The 22,184-nt window shown below is 51.4% G+C and overlaps 1 protein-coding gene and 1 gene segment (V, D, J or C); one reads left to right on the top strand and one right to left on the bottom strand.

The window, feature by feature from the left end:
• Positions 1–725: 725 nt before the first annotated feature.
• On the bottom strand, positions 726–13,216 carry LOC114909501 (neuronal tyrosine-phosphorylated phosphoinositide-3-kinase adapter 2-like). Of its 3 annotated transcripts, XR_003797333.1 has the most exons (8): positions 12,513–13,216; positions 10,215–10,447; positions 7,324–7,628; positions 4,141–5,148; positions 3,500–4,021; positions 3,283–3,380; positions 1,326–1,641; positions 726–1,164 (listed from the first exon to the last, which is right to left on the bottom strand). XR_003797333.1 is itself a non-coding variant. In XM_029249372.1 (7 exons), exons 2-7 carry the CDS (start codon positions 10,418–10,420, stop codon positions 1,396–1,398), a joined length of 2,385 nt encoding a protein of 794 aa, XP_029105205.1. In that variant the 5' UTR covers positions 10,421–10,447; positions 12,513–13,216; the 3' UTR covers positions 726–1,395. The 3 variants fall into 3 exon arrangements, 2 of the variants coding, with proteins under 2 accessions (XP_029105205.1, XP_029105206.1); XM_029249372.1 differs by having other exon boundaries at positions 726–1,641; XM_029249373.1 differs by lacking the exon at positions 12,513–13,216 and adding an exon at positions 9,805–10,063 and having other exon boundaries at positions 726–1,641; positions 10,215–10,268.
• Positions 13,217–20,161: 6,945 nt separating this feature from the next.
• LOC114909066 (T cell receptor alpha variable 26-1-like) lies at positions 20,162–22,168 on the top strand. The segment is given in 3 exon segments: positions 20,162–20,230; positions 20,367–20,761; positions 22,154–22,168. Coding segments are annotated over 3 exon segments (453 nt in total).
• Positions 22,169–22,184: the final 16 nt, after the last annotated feature.

Raw genomic sequence — 22,184 nt, 5'->3', positions numbered from 1 at the left:
TCCTATATGCGTTATTAACACATTAATTCACGTACATTTGTGGCATCATTGAGCCTTTTATCCACACGTGTGGATGTTTTGGTGCTGCAGAATCAAACACAGGGGTCTCGGGTTATTCTGCACTTCCTCACAGTGAACTGCAGTGCATATTTATTTCAATTAGACTCTTTCATTTGACAAAAGAAAACAGTGACACAACGAGCATCCCCCCCCCCCCCCCCACATTTGGGAACATAGAAAGAGAACAGCAAGTGCAGTTACAACACACCTGTGACATCACCATGAATCTCAGAGCTGTGCGCTAACACTAAGACAGGCTGTACATCTTCGTACCTCACCACTGCACCACGGTAAGCAGAGCGCACGCGAACGCAGCAAACGAATGTGCCCACACGATGTGCGCGGAGCGGTGCTGCGCATGGCTCCCCATCCTGCTCTTCCCAATGGGAGGGGCTCCACCGGGACACCGGTCCCCTCACTGTGTGACTCTAAGGCCTTTGTCACAGTGAAGCTCGGTCTCCAAGGCAACACATGGCAATCAGGGACAAGGGCAGCTGGCGGTTCGAGTGGGGTCACGAGAGCAAGCTCTGCTCCCGGGAGCGTTTGTCCCCAGTGGTGTCATTGTCATTGTCCTCGGTCTCTGCCATAATGAGCGGAGAGCTCCTCCAAAGATACACTACATGTTTGGGTGATGAAGGAAGCAAAAGTGTCCCCTAAGGGGTGAATGAGCTCCAAGAGACCGTGTGTGAGATATGAGCTAGTGTGACGTCGAGTTCTCCAGGGACACTGGCCCTCGCTGCAGTGCTTCCGTAAGGCTCCCTTATTACTGCCGTGATGAAGTGCATGCTGGGTAAAGGCAGTAGCCTTCCACCGAGTGTGGGACGGAACGCTTTAATGGATCCTTGTTCCTTCTCTGTGCATAAAGTGTCTCTTAAACACTACTGACAAAGGTGCTTTACTGAACAATGAGCAATGGTGAAGACAACAGCGAACGCAATTCGAATTCCATGCCCAGTCCATAGACTGCGCGTTTGGCCACAGCACGCCCCGGCCGCCGAGCAGTTCAAGGTTCCAAAGCATTGTGATGGCGGATGGAAATGCGCACTGAGAGAACAGGACTCGTCATGGGATGTGGCTGAGAAAGAGGGAGGGAAGAAAGCCGAGCTGCAGCAGACGAAAAGAGCAAAGTGCCAGAAGTATGGAAAAATCAGCTTGTTTCGGTTGCCAACATTGCTAATAATTGTAAGACAAAGGTATTAGAGAAGAAAGTAAAAAGTTACAAAGAGTGAAGAGCAGATATGAAAAGCTCCAGAACCTTCCGTTACCCTTGCACCGCGTCCCACGTGCCCAGCCTAGGCTCTGATCGGCTTTCTCAGAACAGGCGGGAGCCTCGTCTCAGATGGCCGTGTCCCAGAGAACAGCTGCAGGGGGTGGGTAAGGCGGTGGGCTGCACCTCTTGGTCCCATTGCTCCTCCTCCAGCTTGGCAGCGCGGGGTCGGGGCTGGGGACGGGGGCACTCTCCTGCTTGCGCAGGCCCTTCTCGGCCCGCTGCCGCGCCTTGATCTCCTTGCACAGCAAGCGCTTCTTCTCTATGGTCTCCAGCATGGTGCTGTCGCCACACAGCCAGGGCAGCGGCGCCACCTGCTGGGAGCACACAGGGTTGGGATTGCCAACACAGTGCGGTGTGGGGCAGGGTGGGGCGGGGTGGGGGGAACTGGGCAGGCAACGGTGGGAGGGAGGGTTCTGCACCAGTCTGTGATGAGCTCAATAGTAGCGGAGCAAATGGCTGACTGAGGGTCGGCTGCAATGTGAAGCTGAGCTCATAGAAATATCCTTGAATCCGTCTAAAAAGTCACTTTCAGTCACATAATGAGATGATTTCAGGTGCTTTAAATAGTGAAAGTACAATTATTTCGTTATCATGTAATGTTGACGCAATAGTTTCAATCAATATGACGACACAAATTGTCAACAATATTCTCAGTTTAATGTCTACAGGCGTGATGAAGATCATTCGGAGCTCAGATGTTTCCGGAATTTGTTGAGGGAGATACCAGAAACCTGGAGATGCTGTGAGTCCACGGTGACACAGATGGCAACTGCTGACTCTGTGTGTGTGTGTATGTGTGTGTGTGTGTGTGTGTGTTTGTGTGTGTGTTGTGTCGTGATGCCCCAGTTGTACAGCTATGGACAGTGTGTCCTATTTTGTGTGTCGTATGGAGAGTGGAGCCTTGTGTCCACTACATGCGACGAGACTCATCGAGTGGACGGGATGACCGTTCGCACTAGTTCTACATACACGCGTTGTGAAAACACACAAATAATAACAACGGGACACAACCACAAGGAGAGGATCAAACATCGTAGCTTCAACAAAGATTTATTTTCTTTGGTGGTTTTGCCTTTGCGTTGCACTGCACACAGAGAACGAGATGTTTTCCCCGTGCAGCAGGGGACACAGTGGTGCCATGTAAAGATGGGCTACGTGGTTTCATGACTGAAGGACACAATTTGAGCTCTGACTCGTTGCTTGGTGTTCCCCACGTGGGCAGTAGGTGACACGGTTCAATAATTTAACCTGCAACCTGCAGAAAGGTTCTGAAGGTCAAAGGATCTGCAGTCAGACCTCTAAAGTTCAGCAAGAGCACTGAGCTCCTCTGAGCTCCTCCACCTTGGACCGCATGGCGGTCCCACTCACAGGGGTTCAAAATGGGCAGGCTGTAGGTACTCAGTTCCGTCCCCGAGGTGGTGGAATGAGCTCCTCGTATCTCTCACAACTGCTGAATCCCTCCAGCATCGAAGAAGGGTCTCGAACCCATCTTTTTGAGAGCCACTTCTCTCCTGATCTCCTGAGAGCTCAGTTGACGAGTCCAACACCATCCCCTATGACATCTACTGTATGTATGTGTTCTTTCAATGTCACTCTTATAGGAGCTTCAGTAGGGATGTGAACCAGCAACGTGGTGGTGTCACACACGCAAGGTGTGTGACCATGGTCCTCTGTGTGTCTAAATCTCGTCGTCTGTTGCTGAACACAAATTAGCTGAGAGCTGGATGAAGTTCCAGTTACATCAGCAAAAAATTTTGAACCGTGTCTATTTAAACCCGACAGCAATGGGTGTAGTCAGTAGGAATTGGGCTGTTGTGTATTCAGACACAACACAACAGTGGCAGTACAGACTTACAGTACAGACACAACTGACACACAGAGCTAACACACCCAGGTGAGAGAGAGGTGAGACGGGGCGACACACAAATCGACTTGCTGGCAAATGGTGGTACCTGGCCGTGCTGAAGCTCAGCCGCCTGTCTCTGGGGGCTTTCCTGGGGGCCAGGCGCACCTGACACGGAGGCTGAACGACCCCCTTTGGCCTTGAGTTCTGCAGAAAGAGAGCTGGGTTTGGGCCGGAGCTTTGCACACGTCCCCCACCATATGCTCTGTGGACAAGAGTAACCCGTCTGGACGCAAAACTGCACATGGGGTCAGTCTGATTCTCACCTGCGCAGTTGTTCCCGGGCATCTTGGTGGGACTCACGGAGAAGTGTGCCAGGCGGCTGGGTGTGGCTGTGTGTGTCGCCGCAGCTGTTTGCTCACACACTCCGTCCCATTCGTGGGTTCTGGAGAAGTCCTTCATTGCTCCAGCATGGCTAGACTTCTCCTTGCTGTCCTGTCTGGGAAGCAGCTCCACGCTGGGGCAGTTCTTGTCCTTGCTGCCTCGTCTGGGCAGGGCCTCCATGGCGAAACAGCTCTTGTCTTTGCTGTCACGCCTGCAGTCAGTGCCATAACTGGCCCTGTCTTTACTGTCATGTCTGCCGTCGGGGTCATCTCGGCTCTTGTCCTTGCTGCCACGCCGAAACTCGCTGGCATGACTTTCCTTGTCCTTGCTGCCGCGCCGAGACTCGCTGCCGTGACTTTCCTTGTCCTTGCTGCCGCGCCGAGACTCGCTGCCGTGACTGCTTTTGTCTTTGACTTCCTGTTTTGTCGGTGGCTCTGAGCTGTGGCACCTGCCTTTGGCCTCACCTGTGGAACACAAAACATGTGAGCCTCACTTGGAAACACAGAAAGGAACCAGACGAAGGGCTGAAGGCAGGACAGTCACCGCAGTGAGTGACACAGGCGTGAAAGGATGTGGCACTCACTCTCGGCTGGCTCCTTGGATTTCCTGCCGCTGGAGGACTTCTTGAGCATGTTCCGCCCCGTGGTGAACAGGTTGGTGAGCTCGTCCAGCGGGCTCGTGGGGGTGCGAGACCGTGATATGTTCTGCATGGACCCATGGGTGCTGGACGAGCTGGAGAGCTTGGACCCTTCCTGGGACGTGCCCTTGGTGCCGTGAGGCACGGCTGATGCGCTGCGTGGCATACCGGCCCCTGTGAGCACCTCGTACGGAGGCGGGCGCTTCAGGCTGAGTGGAGTGAGCGAGCGGCTCATGCTTACTGGGGAGGGACACGCCGAGTGGCTGCGAGGATACCCGTGGGCTGAGGACTTGTAGAGGCTGGAGGGCAGGGGCGGCGCCGAGGAGCGGCCAGATGCTGTGATGGTGTGAGTGGCGGGAGGCTCCCGCTCCGTGCCAGGCTTGACGTAGGAGACGTTGTCCAGCGCGGGCAGCTTTGTGACCTCCAGCGGAGTCAGGGGCGACTCGTCCGAGTTGGGTGAGCACTGAGCCGGCACAGGGGGGAACACCAGCAAGGGGGGCCGATGTGACAGCAGGTTGGGGAAAGGAGACGGGATGTCGCACAGTGAGCCGTGGGGCGTCGATGCGCGCGTCAGCTCCACGTCGGGGATGGTGGGAGTGGGACATTGCGAGGAGCAGCTCTGGTGCTCCCACTTGGAGTCCTGGCCCAGGTCGTCGAAGGCGGGGTACTTCATCTCCTCGTAGACGGCCTCGCTCGGCTCCTCCCGGCTGCGTTGCAAGTCCCGCAGAATGTTGCCCACCATCTCGATGTAGACTGGCTCCTCCCTGCCCGAGTCGTGAGTTGGGCTCTGTGTCTGCGATGATGCCTTCTCCTTGGGAGAGCCCTCGCACCACTTGCCTGCCCCCACATTCCTGATGTAGGACTCGTCGAACGAAGTGCTCAGTTGGGTGTTGGGGTTCCTCTTGGGCTTCGGAGGTGGGACTCTGCGGAAGTCCTCGCTGCAGGTTCGCAAGGCTGGGTCACCAAAATATGGTCAAAATCTACATTTACATTTGTTCACTTAGCGGATGCTTTTCGCCAAAGTGACTTACAATTGATACTACGTAGTGTTACTAGCCCTCACACCTTACTCACAGCAGTGACTTACACTGCTAGATACACTACTTACACTGGGTCACTCATCCATTCATCAGTGGAACACACTCTCTCTGTGACACTCACACACTATGGGGGAACCTGAACAGCATGTCTTTAAACTGTGGGAGGAAACCAGAGCACCCAGAGGAAACCCACGCAGACACGGGGAGAACATGCAAACTCCACACAGACCGAGCGGGGATCGTACCCACGATCTCTCACACCACCCAGGTGCCGTGAGACAGCAGTGCCACATACTGTGCCACCATGCCGCCCGGTGGTAATGGTGTTAATTTTTTGTCAAGTAATCATGGAAAGGAGGGGGTGCGGTGGCGCAGTGGGTTGGACCACAGTCCTGCTCTCTGGTGGGTCTGGGGTTCGAGTCCCGCTTGGGGTGCCTTGCGATGGACTGGCGTCCCGTCCTGGGTGTGTCCCCTCCCCCTCCGGCCTTACGCCCTGTGTTACCGGGTAGGCTCCGGTTTCCCGCGACCCCGTATAGGACAAGCGGTTCTGAAAATGTGTATGTGTGTGTGTGTGTGTGTAATCATGAAAAGATATCATTGCTTTAATGATTTAGTGTAGCCATCCTGGTCAACAAAAAGGTAAAAACCGACAGAAACTAAGGGGACGAGCAATCTGTACAGCTGACAAAATCCATACCATCCATGGATCCATCGAGGGAACACCTCTCTAGAGTTTAGGCCAAAAACCTTCAGGATTTCCATTCTAAACGAAAATCCATTGAAGCATCAAAAACACACACACACACACATTTTCAGAACCGCTTGTCCCATACGGGATCACGGGGAACCGGAGCCTACCCGGTAACACAGGGCGTAAGGCCGGAGGGGGAAGGGGACACACCCAGGACGGGACGCCAGTCCATCGCAAGGCATCAAAAACATAACTTTGAAAATGAGCACGAAAGTTGACAAATTTAAAATAACTGAAGATAAAAATACATATATCTTCTGCACAAACTCCAGTTCAGTGCTGATTGTTGACCAATCCATCCCATAGATGTGTAAAACATTCTTCTCCTAGTGACAATCATTGACACACAGCAACAGCATACAGGGGCTGTAAACACCGTGGAAGTGAGTTCAGTTAAGGGACAGGAACAAGGAATGGGTCTCACTAAACAAAGCGGGAACAAGTGACACACACACACACACACACACACACACACACACACACACACACACACACACACACACACACACACACACATACGGCTGTAGACCAATAGCCCCACTGCATAGGTTCTGAGCAAAGCAGGCTCTGAATGCGAATCCACCACTGCTCACTCGGCGATGGACTACGCACGTGCGCTCGGCCTGCTGCAGCCTTGTGGGAGTGGTTGTCGGGGGTGATGGCTTTTGAAACACATCTCGAGTTCTGTTTCTGCCCTTCCCCCACGCCCCCCTGCTGCAGGCAAACATAATCTAGGTCAGCTGCTCTCCATGAATGGATTTCGTACCGATAACTGCTTTCATACTGCTGCCTGCGCCGTGGCTCCGCCCAGCAGCCCTCATATAGGCCACGCTCTGCTGCGAACGCTGCGATTGGCCAGGCTGCAGAGGGTCTCTATGCTGTCGACAGCGTTTTCACGGCAGTTGCTGTGTCTCCACGGAAGAGTAAAACTGTGCCACCCCCCTCCCCCACTCCACGAGTGGGGAGGGATGGAAGGGGTGCGGGCGGGTGATGGGTGGGCCCCTTCGCTGGGGTTCAGTGTGCTCAGTAGTAAACATGATGTCACACCGCATTAGAGCAGCAGGATGGACATGACTGCTCCCTGAGCTGCTGACCACACGGTCCAGAGAGACAGTGAGGGACGTGTGTGTGGAAACATTTGCTTTTTACACAACTTTCTTGCCCGCTGTGGTCCTGTGGCCTGATTCGTCCCGCAAGTGACTCAACCTGGGGCTCGTCTCCACCATGGTGGGAGGTGGCAGTGACGCTAAACTGCTGTCTCATGTGGATTGTAATGATGTCACTGGTGGACAAAGCTGTCAGTGTGCCACTCTGGGGGATGGACACAGGGACACTCACCGTCCACCTTGTCAGGGTCACTTCCTGCCACACCTGACGACAACCCTACGTCCACCGTCTCGGAGGAGGCGCTCAACTTTGTGTTGGGGTCCCTCTTTGGCTTGGGGGGGGGTTGCTTGCGTGCGGTGGGGCTTCCATCCTCCTCGCTGCCCCCGACCGAGTGCAGAGACTGGGAGCGCACAGCGAAGCCGGCACCGTGGGGGAGGGCAGCCCGGTCCGGGGGTGCCGGCATGGTCACGAAGCCCATGCAAAAGTGCTTTCCTGCGTAGCTGCTGTCGGAGCCCAATTCCACGTCCTCCCCAACCCTGCGGAGACAGAAGGGGCATGTTACCCACGATGCAATGGGGCTTCAGGGCAAGTGGTGTCATGGCAGGATTTGCGCTGCTAAATGTTCCACTGCTGTTCACTTCGATCGGTCATTTGCTCGAGGCCCATCTGGCCCGCTGACCACAGCCCCTCTCCCTGCAGTTGACCAATAATGAATTGAATGGCTCTATCATGTGGGACTGACGCTGGCTGCCGGGTATCCGCTCATCTGAGAGAGACGTCTAGGAGACACATGATGATAAAGCAGTCAGGGGCTCTTCCACTCGACTGCTGCGCACACCCTGAACTGCCCATTAAGCATCTTGTCTGGGTGTTTTCGCTGGGCCGGGGGCTCGCAGTGCCGGCACCCATCGATCCTACGAACGTACTATTGTAAAGAGGCTCGACCCCAGGGGTTCCTCACCGCATCACTAACATAGTTTTCACTTGAACATTATCGACTGCTGTTTGCTCTCAAAAACATTTTCCATTTTTGCGCCATGACCGGCTACAGCGCCACACAGCCGCTATCGAGACACAAGGGAGGAAACAGGAAAACGGAGAAAACTGCCTACGGAGGTGGCAACGACGATGCGGCGTTCAGAAGACCGCAGCTGAAATTGAGTGGGATTCCTCATTGCGGACATGCAAGTTTTGCACTTTGCCTCAATGTTTTTCTTACCGCTGCTTCTGTTACAATTATTCATTTATTCATTTATTTATTTAGGTGATGCTTTTCTCCAGAGCGACTTACAATATTAATCTTCTTACTATTATTTCCCTATTTATAGAGCTGGCTCATTTTTACTGTGTCACTTCAGGGTAGACACTTTGGATCTGAACGTTTGCTAACAGCCCTAACCTCTATGACACCTGCCTCCCCTAGACAGCGCTGCCAGCACATACATCAGGAGGCTCCAGTAAAGGCGATCAGATGTATTGATGAGGTTCCCAGACCGCGAGGGAGTCTGACGGCTCTGGACACACGTCACAGGAGCACATTGTCGCTCCCTCCACCTCTGTTACCTTCAGGCCCCGGGGCTCGAGAATGACCTGGTCCGCAGCCAGCCACGGGCTCCCGACAGGATGCGGCTGGACTTGCTGGTCTGAGGCCGACCTCTGCCTAGCAACAGGGCAGCGCAGAAAGCGGACACAAAGCGCGCTGTTCCCGAGCAGCGTTAGCCCCCCCTTTGGGTAAAGTCCCCTGGTGGTCAAACCGCCCCCTCACGCACCCCTAGGAGCATGTTGTCAGCGCGCAGCTGTGGAAGAGGTGTGCCGCACAGTGCGCTGCCTCCAGTGGCCTGGTTGCCAAAGTGCGCTGACTGTGGGCCACAGAAAGGAGGTTTTCCAGCTGCTACTAGGTGCCTCGCCGCTCCTTGATAAAGGAAGCCCGGAAGAATATAACACGGCAGTGTTACTGTTGTAGTGACGTCGATGCCATCGTGGCGTAATTTCCAACGACTGACGTCTCAGCATCACCAACAACAACAACAACGATCACAGTGCGAGCTTTATTCCAGCAGCCCGTTGGCGTTGTGTGGACTCATAACTGAGACGGGTTCCTGTTGACTGATGGACCTGTCTTTGCGTTCTAAAGAAGATGACAGGAAGCGGGCTCTGTTTCTGAATGCCCCAAAATGCCCCTTTCGCAGAGAACAAAAGACCACACACTCATGGTACAAATAGGTTCGCTGTGGGGGGGTGTGGCCAGACGGCCAAGGACGGCGCCTGCTGGGGGGGATCTCAAGGATCAATATAGCAGTAAACTGTGGTCATTAGAGAGACTGGGGGGGGGGGGGGGGGGAGCGGAACCAGGTGCATTTACTCTCTTTACACCGCAGTTTACACTGAAATACCGCACCTTACAGCCTTTGTTCGCACACGGCATTACTGATTTTCACACGGTGCGTTTGCACACACACTACCGACTGTTCACAGGAACGTTTTGGGCTTTTTTAAAACGCGTGACCGTTTGTGCACCTCGAGCTCTGCACAGGGGACGGACAACACAGGAAGACCCTCCCCTCTCGGCACGAGAAAGTGCTGTGATTGGCTGCTGCTGCTCCAGCTGTCACTGGGCAGAACCCAGGAGCTGCCAGCACGCTCCTCACGCTTAATCTCTACTTCGCTGCAGCTTTTTTCTCCTCTGCCGGGTCGTCTCATTGACCTACTTACGGTCATGAAAAATCCATCTTTTTCCCCGCTGGTCGACCCGCCCGCGATCGTTAACGCCTGGTGGAGCACAGGACAGCCCTCTCACAGACGGACAGGAGGTGAGCGGTGGCGCCCCAAGCGTCCCTGTCTCAGCACGTCTTCGAACAAGAGCGTCCTCACCGCCACAGACTGCAGGGACCTGGTTCCAGAAGTTTCTTTCACGCTCAGCGCTGTACCTGACGGCTGCTGACCCTGTGAAGAGGGCGCCAGGGTCTCTGACCTGGGATGACCAGAAGTGAAATGTGTCGCAATTTTATGTTCTGCACTTTGTACCCTCTGCCATCTTTACCGCTGTGCTGGACCTTCACATTCCCACATTTCCTCATGTCCTCATGGACGTTCTGGAAGAAGCGCCGCCCTGCCTCGTCTACCTGGTCGAAGCTGTTTCTTGCTTCCTCTTCTTCTCGTTTTTCCCGTCCAGGTGAGCCCAACCAGTCTCATTCCTTTCGTCGCAGTCCTGATGTTTGTGCTCAGCGTCGGAGGTGTTCAGCACCACCAGGCGGTCGTAGGCGGTCAGTCCACTGTCTGCAACGTACTGGAGGAACGTCACAGCGGTGTCATCCTCATTTGAGCTCATTGTCCTTCAGCGGCCGCACAGTGAGTTCTGTAAGACATGGAGGACGAGCTTCATCACTGCCCTGATAACGGACACCCTGACAGTCCCTCCCCCTCGGCGGTTGTCAGCGTTCATCTGCAGGTCCACAGCAGTTAGGCTGCAGTTTCCTGCACAGCCAGACACCTGTTTCCTGTCAACCACTCGCATTGGCTGTTTGGCCATTTGTACCGCTGACCTTGTGAGAAAACCCTCAGCAGCGTCTGGGTTCCAACCCATCATCACGATTTCACTGGAGCCGCACCCTGCCGATTGTAGGACTTGCATCACCCTGGAGACAGTTTCATCATTCTGTCAGGGGCCTGGAGCCCGACTGGCACCGCAGGAGGTGGGAGGAGCTTCTGTTTTGGGCTCAATAAAACCCACAGCCACATCCACAGTGAAATCACATCCGCCCCGTTGACCATAGTAAACCCACATTTACCCCTGCTGAGCACAGCAAACCCTCCTTAAACCATTCTGACAAATCAAAACCACCGCCAAAGAGCACGAGCCTTGTACATTGTGAGGCGACAGGTAAATAGAGAATAACAATAACAGTGAATCTATGTCTAATATAAGAGCAAAACAATATGACATGAAACACGATTTTGATGCTTTCCAGAGATAACATCCATGCGCCGCCCACCACCTGCTGACCAGCCACCTGCCGTGCTATTTGGAGCTCAGTTACGAAGTTATGAAGTGGAGAGCCCTTTGCACTGGCACTGAGATATGTCGGGTGTCACCATAGCAACGCCACGGCATCGCTGCATCTCTGTGCAGGATGGCTTCACAACAGGCCGTCTAGTGCCTTTAACACTCACGGAAACCATCCCATGACATTCATATTTGTAATGCTGTCAAAGCTACTGATGGTTGTCTCCCGGGGGTGAGGGGGCACAGCCAAACACACTTTCTCACGATCAGCCCGTAATGGCGGAGTGGACTGTGATGCCATCATGCTACAGCTGGATCGCATCCTGGCCCATCAGCCCTGGTGACACTGGTGATGTTTGCCAGTGCATTGCTGGTCAGTGGGAGGTGGTTGTCGTGGAAACGCTGGGAGGGGTCCTGATGTAGGTCACTGTGGTCTGCGAGTCTCTGGCTGCCAGTTTGTTTACGACTGACAGCCTCTGCCTGGGGGTCGGGGGAGTGGCTTGGACGAGGTCCAGATCTCCATCATAGCTTTCAGAGAGACACACACTGCTGTGTGCAGAGTCTCTCAGGCTGCACACCGAGGTGATGAAGTACAACACGCATACAGCATCCTTCAAACCTACACCTGGAGTGTCCATTATTGTATCTGAGTTACTGCTCTGTGTGTGTGTGTGTGTATACATTGTGGCTCTAAGGCACATATCTCTGTATATGGCTGGTGTGTAAATATTTCTGTATATATGTGTGTATATGGAGGGGGCGGTGGCACGGTGGGTTGGACCACACTCCTGCTCTCTGGTGGGTCTGGGGTTCGAGTCCTGCTTGGGATGCCTTGCGACGGACTGGCGTCCCGTCCTGGGTGTGTCCCTCCCCCTCTGGCCTTACGCCCTGTGTTGCCGGGTAGGCTCCGGTTCCCCGTGACCCTGTATGGGACAAGCGGTTCTGAAAATGTGTGTGTGTGTGTGCGTGTGTGTGTGTGTGTGTGTGTGTGTGTGTGTGTATATATATATGTATGGGTGTGTGTACACCCTCGCTCTGTGCGGTGTGTGTGTGTGTGTGTGACTGAAAGAGTGTGTGCGCATGTATGTCGTTGCTCTGTGGGATTTGTTAATGCTCCTGTACAGATCCAGTGCTCTGCTAATCCCAAAGCTCATCCTCTTGTTTGAAAGGAGACTGTTGCTCCCAGAGCTGAACATCATCCTCTTTATCTGGTTGTTTTTCCCAAAGTGACCCCCCCCACCCCCACCCCGTGTCCCCTGTGCTGCTCACCCACCAACTCGTCACCTGAGCGCTCTACTTCTCCGGCAAGGTAAACATGGTCAGTAATCATGGTGAGTGGACGGGGAGCGTGAGCAGGCCTGCAAAACATGCAAACCGGCTGAGAGGACAGGCGTGGTCTCTCGCTGTGGCTACTCACTGTGGGAGCGATGTCCCGGCCGTGGTCCACCATTCCTGGTGCCCCTTCCAGAGCTGCGGCCGCCGTATTTCCAGGTGGAACGATGTCTCCTAGTGACCTTCTTCTAGTGCCGCTTCGAGTCCGTTTGGCCCAGGCTGCAGTCACTGGGTCTCAGAACAGGGTCGGAGGGTCCTTGCGGACTAAGCTGGGCCGGCGGAGAGGGGTCTTCAGCTTGATGAGAAGCATCATCTCAGTCTGTGTGTCGAGTGCAGTCGCTGTCCAGTGCGATCCCTATTACCACGTGGCCTTCTAGCAGCAGTCACCCAGCACCGTCCACACCATGCCTCCCCTGAGCAATGCCACTGCTACTTCTGCTTGGGGTGACCAACCAAACTCCTCTGCCAGTAGCTGCAGGCCCCACAGTGCTGCAGCAGATGGACGAGTGGAGACAAAGAGCCTGTGATGTCCAGCACGGCGGAGAGCTCAGCACGATGTCCCACGGTGTGTGTCCAGCGCTGCGGACAGCAACACATTCGCCTTCTCTACTGTTCAGCACCACGGACAGCTCTCGCTCCCTCGCTCCCTGCAGCTTGGCGAAGCAGCGGCGGGCTTTCAGGGACGGTGGGACAATCCGAATTCCCTCCAGAGCTCCTCCAGGGGCATGATCCCATTACAAAAAGCCTCTCACCGTGGCAACTGGCTGACTCGTGCTCCCACAACCTGCCTCCTTGTTGATGGAGCTTGTTTGTGCACATGAGCTTTGCCTCAGACACAGAAGCAGCCAATAGAAGCAGAGGGGGAGGGGAAAAAGGGGGTGAGTGAGAGAGAGAGCGAGTGTGTGTGTGTGTGTGCATGTGCGTGTGCGCAACATTTTTTTCACTTTGGATGTTAGTCTTTCTGTTACACGGCGGGAGGATTGATCTGGGGATTGACCCTGACCCGGGGTACCCCATGGTTGCTGCTTAGGGAACACTGCAGAATCAGGTGGTCCTGGGGGTCAGAATCACAAATCTCCACCGATGAGCTCCCACTGAACACGCCCCCCCACCTCCCTCATTGGCTCCAATCACTTCCTGGTACACGGCTGCTTGTGGGAGCAGTCCTATGAAGGTGTTTCAGTATTTTTATTGTGGAAAAGATGTTTCTGCCCTCCCTCCTGTCTCATACACAGTGGGGATGAACGTTGGCGCCAAGTGGGCTCCAGCTCCTCATCTATGCAGTAAGACTCAGAAAGACTGTCTTACTTCACTTTCACTGCACTTCTCGGTCCAGTATCATTTCCCATATGATCAGATATTTCCATTGTTCACATCGATCCAGAACTTTGTCAGATGGTCAGGCAGACCCAAGACTGAGGTTCGAGGCCTTGGCCAGGTACTGAGGGTGGCAGCTGCTCTCCGTAAGGAATCGGTGGAAGAGCCAGGCTCCTTGACATGGCTTCTGGAAGTTTCCTTGGTCAAGTCACTCCACACCCGGACTGCAGCTTAATCAATATTTCATCCTCATTATTTCCACATGTCTGAATCCCACAGTAGAGCAGAGGTTTCTGGACCCTTGAGCAACCCACCCCAGTGAGCAAAACTGTGACATGAGAGCTGTATGGAAAGAAGAAGAGCGGACGAATGTTTGAGCTGCTCGCACACTGACATCTGTGTGCTCTTCCTTAGAGCCACCATAGAGGACGATTACGAAAGAATAAATAATTGCTGTTTGGGCTGTTTCTTGTTCTCCTCTCTCATTTCCAGGTGTTACGTGTTTGTCGTCCTACAACTCTGTGAATCTATGGCACTTCTAGCACGATGAAGCTGTCCTGCACAACAATTTCTGCGAGCAGAAGTGATGGTGCAAGTAGTGATTTTTTTTTTGCCCGCTTGCTAAACTATTTGTTGTTTTTATCAAGCAGAGTCTGTACTGTGCATTATATTTTGCGTTGGAGGTGCGTCGCTGCTGTTCGTGGTGTTTCTGGTAAGTGTAGTTGCTTTGCTACCGCTTTTCCCGCTGCGCATTCGTGTCGTGTAGCTGTGCAGGTTGATGGATACAATCGGTTGTGTGTTTGTGTAGCGTTTCGTGGCACTGTAATTATTTTGTTTGTTAAGTAGCATTTAATGGTTTGTTAAGATGACTGTTCTCCAGATCATTTCTGTGTCCTGTAGCGGGAGTAGGCATGACTCCGTGAGTCCGATTAATCGCGTCTGGCTGGTTATTTGTTTTGGTCGCCATTGTTGGTGTAGTTTCGGTTTCGATTAGGAGGTCAGCTGATATGCAGTAGCCCGGTTTAAATAGCAGCCGGTGACCCGTAGCGGCAGTGGTTGCGGCAGCCTCTTGGTGCGAAGACTCGGGGTCCAAAGCCAAGGGAGTCTACCTGTGGGAGTTCACTGAGGGAGGCCACCGTTACAGTTGTCCTTGGAACATGCGTCCAACATGTCAGCCATCAAAGTCTTCTACGGTAAGTGAGCCGTGCGATTTCGCCACCGCCGGAGACCTGGGCACTCTTGCTGCTACAGCAATCTGGTTTATCCTCACCTGTCAAACCTTCCATCTTGCTTTACTTTCTCCATGGGACTCTGGAACTACCAGTCTGCTGTGAGAAAAGCTGACTTCATACCAGCCTATGCCTCCCATCTCTCACTGGACCTCCTGGTCCTAACTGAAACCTGGATCACTCCAGACAACTCAGCCACACCTGCAGCCCTCTCTACAAACTATTCCTTCTCTCACACCTCTCTTTCTTCTGGCAGAGGTGGAGGCACAGGCCTGCTCATCTCTCCCCGGTGGGAATATTCTGTTCTCTCTCTTCACCTGCATGATCTGTCTTCCTTTGAATGCCGTGCTGTCTCTATCACTGCCCCAATCACTCTTGTTGCGGTTGTCCTTTATCGCTCTCCTGGCCCTCTTGGCTGCTTCCTGGATGACCTTGACATCTTGCTGAGCTCTCTGCCAGGGGACAACTCTCCGCTGATTCTCCTGGGTGACTTCACCCTGCATGCCGATGACATTCATGCAAACGGCCTTCTGTTGCTCCTACGGTACTTTGACCTTTGACCTCTCCCTGTCCCAATCCCCTGCTATTCACAAAGCAGGCAACTGTCTTGACCTTGTATTTTCCCGCAGCTGTGGCTGTCCCGTTCTCTCTGTCACTCCACTGCATATCTCTGAGCATTTCTTCATTTCCTTTCAACACTCCCTCACCACTAGCTCTTCGTCTCTTCCTGCACCCATTGTCACCTTTTGCCGCAACTTAAAATCTCGCTCACCTCCCTGCTTTGCCTCTGCTACTCTGGCTGCTCTCCCTTCTGCTCCACAATTCTCAGATCTATCTACAGATGATGCCACTAACACTTTCCTCTCTGTCCTGTCTTCCACCCTTGACTCTCTCTGTCCTCTATCTTCTAGACCAGCATGCCCCATTGCTACCCAATGGCTGTCTGATATGTTACGTGCTAACAGGACCAAACCGCAGGCTGCAGAGCATAAATCCAAAACTCCATTGGACCTGGATGCTGACCAGTCACTCTTAGCAGCTTTTCAGTCTGCTGTCTCTTCAACTAAAACCTCCTTCTTCCACAACAAAATACAATCTGCATCCAAAAAACCACACAGACTCTTTGCCACCTTCTCATCCCTTCTGTGTCCCCTGCCACCTCCTCCTCCCTCTTCTCTCACTGCTGAAGACTTTGCTTTGTTTTTCAGAGACAAAGTCAAAGCGATCACTGATAAATTCTCACCATCAACCTGCCCGGCTCGTGCTGGACCTCCCTGCAAAGCTATCCTCTCCAACTTCAAGTCGCTCTCCAAATCTGAAATCGCTGACCTCCTGATACTGCACAGAGCCACCACCTGCTCGCTTGATCCGATCCCATCATCACTCCTTCAGAACATTTCCCCGCAACTCTCCTCCTTTGTCTCTTCTATCATCAGTTCCTCACTCTCCTCTGGCTGTTTCCCAGCTGCCTTCAAAACTTCTCTAATTTCACTTCTGTTAAAAAAATCCTCCCTGGACCCCAATCTGGTTGAAAATTGCAGACTGGTATCTCTCTCTCCTCTCCTTCCTGTCCAAAACCCTTGAGCGGGTAGCCTGTGATCAGCTGTCCGATTTCCTCACCCAGAACCATCTCCTTGATGGTCATCAGTCTGGTTTCAAAGTTGGTCGCTCCACTGAAACCGCCTTTCTGGCAGTATCTGATGCTCTCTAAGCTGCTAGAGCTGCCTCCCTCTCCTCGGTCCTCATCCTCCTTGATCTGTCTGCTGCATTTGACGCCGTAAATCACCGGATTCTACTCTCCTCTCTTAACCAGCTTGGGATCAAAGGTACAGCACTCAGATGGTTTGAGTCCTACCTCTCTGACAGATCCTAGCAAACGGTCTGGCGGAGCTCTCGTTCTTCTCCTCTGCCTTTCTCCGGTGTTCTGCAGGGCTCAGTATTGGGTCTTCTTCTTTTCTCCAGCTACACCTCCTCCCTCGGTCCGGTCATAGCCTCCCATGGTTTCAAATACCACTGCTATGCTGATGATACCAGCTCTTTCTCTCCATTCCACCTGGTGCGTCAGACATCTCCTCACGCATTGCTGCCTGCCTGTTGGACATCTCTTCATGGATGTATGATCACCACCTCCAACTCAACCTCTCCAAAACAGAGGTTCTTTACCTCCCAGCTGGCCTGTCCTCCTGTCACGACCTCTCGATCAAACTGGACAACTCACTCATTTCGCCTAGCTCCTTTGCTAAGAGTCTGGGAGTTACAACTGATGTGAGTCTGTCATTCTCTCAACATACTGAAGCCACAACCCGGTCCCGCAGATACACACACACATTTTCAGAACCGCTTGTCCCATACGGGGTCACGGGGAACCGGAGCCAACCCGGTAACACAGGGCGTAAGGCCGGAGGGGGAGGGGACACACCCAGGACGGGACGCCAGTCCGTCGCAAGGCACCCCAAGCGGGACTCGAACCACAGACCCACGGAAGAACAGGACCCGGTCCAACCCACTGCGCCACCGCGCCCCCCCTTTCCCGCAGATACATCCTGCATAATATTCATAGGATCCATCCCTACCTCGCTACTGACTCCACCCAACTACTTGTCCAGGCCATGGTGACTTCCCGTCTGGACTACTGCAACTCTCTCCTGCTAATGCCATCAAACCTCTGCAGCTTCTACAGAATGCTGCTGCACGAGTTGTGTTTGATTTGCCAAAGCCCTCCCATGTATTGCCTCTACTCATCTCTCTGCACTGGCTTCCTATAGCTGCCCGAATCAAATTCAAAATCCTTGTTACTGTGTACAAATGCATCAATAGAACTGCTCCCAGCTATTTGCAGGACTTGATCAACCGGTACACCCTAGCCAGGCCCCTCCACTCATCTACTTCTGCTCGTTTGGTGGTCCTGTGCACAAAAGGCAAAGCTCGGAGGTTCTCGTTTCTGGGTCTGTTGTGGTGGAATGACCTTCCCCTATCACTCAGAACTCTGTCTGTTTTCAAGAAGGGTGTGAAAACCCACCTTTTCCAGATCCACTTTGCCCAAGATCTTCTCAGATCATCTATGGCGTAACCGTTCACACATCGTAACTCCAGAAGCATCCCCAGATACAACCTTTATTCAGTCATTACTCTGGTATTGTACTGCTCATTTGTGTATCTTATAATATTTAATTAAAAAAAAATTGGTGTGGATATCGGGATTTGTCTGTGTCTTATGCACCTACTTGAACAATGAACATCGGTGTAGCAAGCGGTAGGAAACAAACTAGGTTTGCTTGAGACTTTCATGTCCGCAGCTATGTCTCCTCTTCTTAATGTAATGCGTAAATTGTACTTTTGCTGAGATGTACGTAGCTTTGGACAAAGCATTTGCGAAATGAATAAATGTAAATGTTTGGCACTGTCTACACGCTTTGCAGGGTGTAAGACACAGGTGTCTGCATTATCACTATCATACGTGAAACACCTTTGTGTTTTCCTGTTCCAGTTAGTTTTTGCTGACATTTGGCTTTTTCCGAGAATTGAGTATGTTCTCCTATAAGAAATAATGGTAATTTGACCTCCTTACAGTGGCAATGATCTTAAAGGGATGATTTTACAAACAAATCAGTCTTGTTTTGTTTTGTGCGGGATGGGTGGGTGTGCAAAGAGCACCCCCTGATGTTTGCATTCTTCTCTTGAAAGGAAAGACCAGAAATGTCAGACTGACCTGAGCGGGACACTGTCTTTGGAGGAACTTGTCCTCCAGCCTCTTGTCACAGGAGCACCATTGGGGTTGTGTGTCTATTTTCTGTACATTTTTCATTTGTCTTCTGTCATTTATTGAACTCTGTTTTATACAAGGAGCAGTGCTCTTGTACGCTGCGTAAAGTGAGATGGTATGTAGTGGTTCCCTTGTGCCAGGTACTTACCCTGCATTGCTTCAGTAATAACTAGGTGCCGTATAAAGGGTCCATCATTGTGAAGCTGATAACATTATAAATAACCCTGAACAAAGGAGTCAGAAAAATATGAGAACATATCAGTAAGAGCAGCAAAGATACACAATTGTGAGTGTGCAGAACAGCAGGGGACGCTCTGTGCAGACCTCATGGAGCAGTGCAGTGTGGGAAAGGAGGCTCCCTGAGCCCATTGCAGTCACTGCATGGTGGGCTGTGATGTGTACTGCTTCATGCTGTGTGACCACACTGAAGGCTTCTACTACTACTACTATTAATAATAATAATAATAATAATAATAACAACAACAACAACAACAACAATAATAATAATAATAATAATAATAATAATAATAATAATAATAATAATAGTTATTATTATTATTCTTGGCCTGGGTAGGAGGAGAGGGTCAGTTTTTGATTCCAATAGAGTGGTGTCCTGTGTGAAATGAGAGAGGTGCAACGTGGCAATCCTGTTCCCGCTCCCACAGGGGACTCAGACACCTCTGGGGTCCCATGTTGCTCAGGAAACTGCAGTTCGGATTACTCTTGAGTGCACTTGCTAGGTTACGGCAATTTGCTGGTCCCAACAGCGGAAAAACACCAGTCCTCAGACAGTCATCAACATGTCAGGGCCCTCGGTGTCAGGGGTCCGTTCAGTGTGAACCGGACAGCAGGTGAGCATTTCGCAAACACACACTGGAGATTGAACACACATCACTGAGCTGTGGAGACACAGCGGTGCAGCTCCAGGAGGAGGCCTGACGGAAACCCAAAAGCTGCAAAACTCAACTCTCAGCAACTTACATTTAAGTTTTGCATATAGAATTTATTTCCAAAGAATAATAAAAGATAAGTACCTTTCACATGCCTTCACATTTGTAACTGCTCTTTTCCTGATTAACAATCCAAGGATTTTGTCAGGAATTCAGTAATTAGAACATAAGAGAATCTCTCTGTATGACAAGAGGTGCTGGGCTGTTTGGGTTGTCAGTTCAAACCCAGCAAAGATTTTGTGGAATGATTGTGTGGATTTTCTCCTGTGATGGATTGGCATCCCACCCAGGATGCATCCTGATCAGCCTTTGGATGGGCTCCACACCACTGTGACCCTGACTTGGTGCAGCAGTTAATGGTGAATGAGCGTGTAAGATAACAGAACCTACATGCTATGTGTGGTCATGTGATCTGATTAAGCCCAGAAGAACGAGGTAACAATGAGCACAACCCACAGCACAACGAACACAGGAGCGCAGTCGTGTTACTCTCAGTTCTACATGGAGAAATCATTCATCTTACTGATTGTCACCATCACCACAGGTCAGAGCTGTTGGACAGTAATTCCTGTTCTCACTGTCACCTGGGGATTTGTGTTCTTTACTGTGGTAAATATTGTAGGGTTGTGTTCTTGTGTCATTTCTTTGTCATCTTTGATATTTATATGTTCTCTTTTCAGGACTGAGTGCTGGTGATGATATCAGACCTGAAAAGGATCACCAGTCCGGTAAAGAAGGAGAATCAGTGACACTGAGCTGTAAATACAGTACTAACAGTGAAGATGTTTATCTCTACTGGTACAGACAGAACCCGAACCAGGCTCCTCAGTACCTCCTCTACAAGGGGGCCCGATCAGACAGTAGTGCTGAACACAGTACAAATAAGAGATTCAAATGTACCACATCCAGGGACTCAACCCAGCTCACCATCGAAGCTCTTACCATGTCAGACACAGCCATCTACTACTGTGCTCTGAGGGTGGCACAGGGAGCAAAAGTCACTGAGAAGCTCTACAAAAACTCTTTTGCCCAGAACTTCCTCTCAGCAACTATGAAATGCAGCTTCCTTCCCACAGTGTGGGATCAGTTCCACAGCAGCAGAATTTTATTATTATTATTTTATTTTTTATAAAGCGCTCTTCTCACGCAGTGACACAGAGCGCTTTAACACAGACATAAGGCAATAAAAATTGATACAAACAAAGAAGACAGTCAACTAATGTCTACCATAATGAAGAACTTATAATAGAGCTACAAGTATACCTACTGGCCACTGGGGAAAGGAACAAAAACTCCCAACTGTAAGTTGAGGGAGAAAAAAACCTCTCGGGGTCCACGGGCCAGTGGTTGTCCACCCCTCCTGGGCATTCTAAAAAATAACAATTTGTAAGCCAGTGTAACAAGTAATTATAATGTTGGTAAATGGCATCTTGGATCCCCAACTTGGCATGGAACGTCTCGATCGTCACGGCAGATGGACATCATCCTCTGTCAGCACGGGATTCGTCTGTCACCGCTGGCCAGCCTCCTCAGGTCTTATGTAGCGAGGTAGTGCTCAACGAGAAGATAGGACAGAGTTAGTAATTTGTTACTTAAGAAAATTTAAAATGCATTGTTGTAAAGGTGATAAAATAAATAACCAAGGCAGGTTGAATTACATTACGAGGTGGAATGCCTGAGTGAACATATAAGTCTTAAGTCGGGATTTGAAAACAGAAACAGACGGGGCATTTCTGACAGTAACTGGTAGACTATTCCACAGTTTAGGTGCTCTATAACTAAAGGTGCGACCTCCTACTGAGGTCTTATTGATGACAGGTACTTTAAGGTAACCTGTATCTAATGAACGGCGATATCGTCCTGGGATATAAAAATTAATGATCTTTTAAGGGTAAGCCGGAACTTCAGAAGTAACTGTGGTTACTGTGGTAAACATGACTGTTGATGGGGTGAGACAGTGAAGTAAATCTGGGAGGAAGGTGCTGCAAATGTGGTCAGAACTGGTACAGTAGCTGTTGCACAGACAGGTGGATGATGTGTGTCCAGAATTTTCAGAATTTATTTAGAGAGAGAAAGGTTCAAATCTTCAAGTGAGATGGACTTTCAGAGGACACTCAGGAACAGGAGCAGGACCAGGCCTGGTGAGATACACAAAGACAAACACTCGAGTGTTTCTGTAACTAGTCAAGCACTGTCACACACTCAAAACTCCACACACTCGTGATGCCTTTTCCAATTCTGGGAAGGGGGGACCTCTGGTGGTCCTGCAAGGAACTGAAACCCAGGGTCAGGAGATTGTTAGTGTTATTCCATTTGCATTAACATATATACCTTACATGAAATTAACAGATCATGGGTGAAGTGAGTCTGGCAGAGGAGAGTTTTAAGACCCTTTTTAAATATGGGCAGAGATTCATGATCTCTTAAGTTCATGTGAGGTGTAATGCTCATGCACAATAACTTCAAGATCATGCTCAGATAAACCTTTATGCAGCTAC

Source organism: Scleropages formosus, chromosome 25 (assembly GCF_900964775.1).
Source record: "Scleropages formosus chromosome 25, fSclFor1.1, whole genome shotgun sequence".
NCBI lineage: Eukaryota > Metazoa > Chordata > Actinopteri > Osteoglossiformes > Osteoglossidae > Scleropages > Scleropages formosus.
Note: the sequence above shows the minus strand (reverse complement) of the source record. Positions and strands in the feature narration are given on the sequence as shown.

What these genes read in the sequence shown, in the direction of transcription:
- LOC114909501 (XM_029249372.1), bottom strand. Translation starts at nt 10,420, where the DNA reads ATGAGCTCAAATGAGGATGACACCGCTGTGACGTTCCTCCAGTACGTT. An exon ending in GCCCGGGAACAACTGCGCAG is followed by an intron (nt 3,381 to 3,499) that starts GTGAGAATCAGA and finishes CTCTTTCTGCAG; the next exon opens with AACTCAAGGCCAAAGGGGGT. An exon ending in CTGAGCTTCAGCACGGCCAG is followed by an intron (nt 1,642 to 3,282) that starts GTACCACCATTT and finishes TGCTCCCAGCAG; the next exon opens with GTGGCGCCGCTGCCCTGGCT.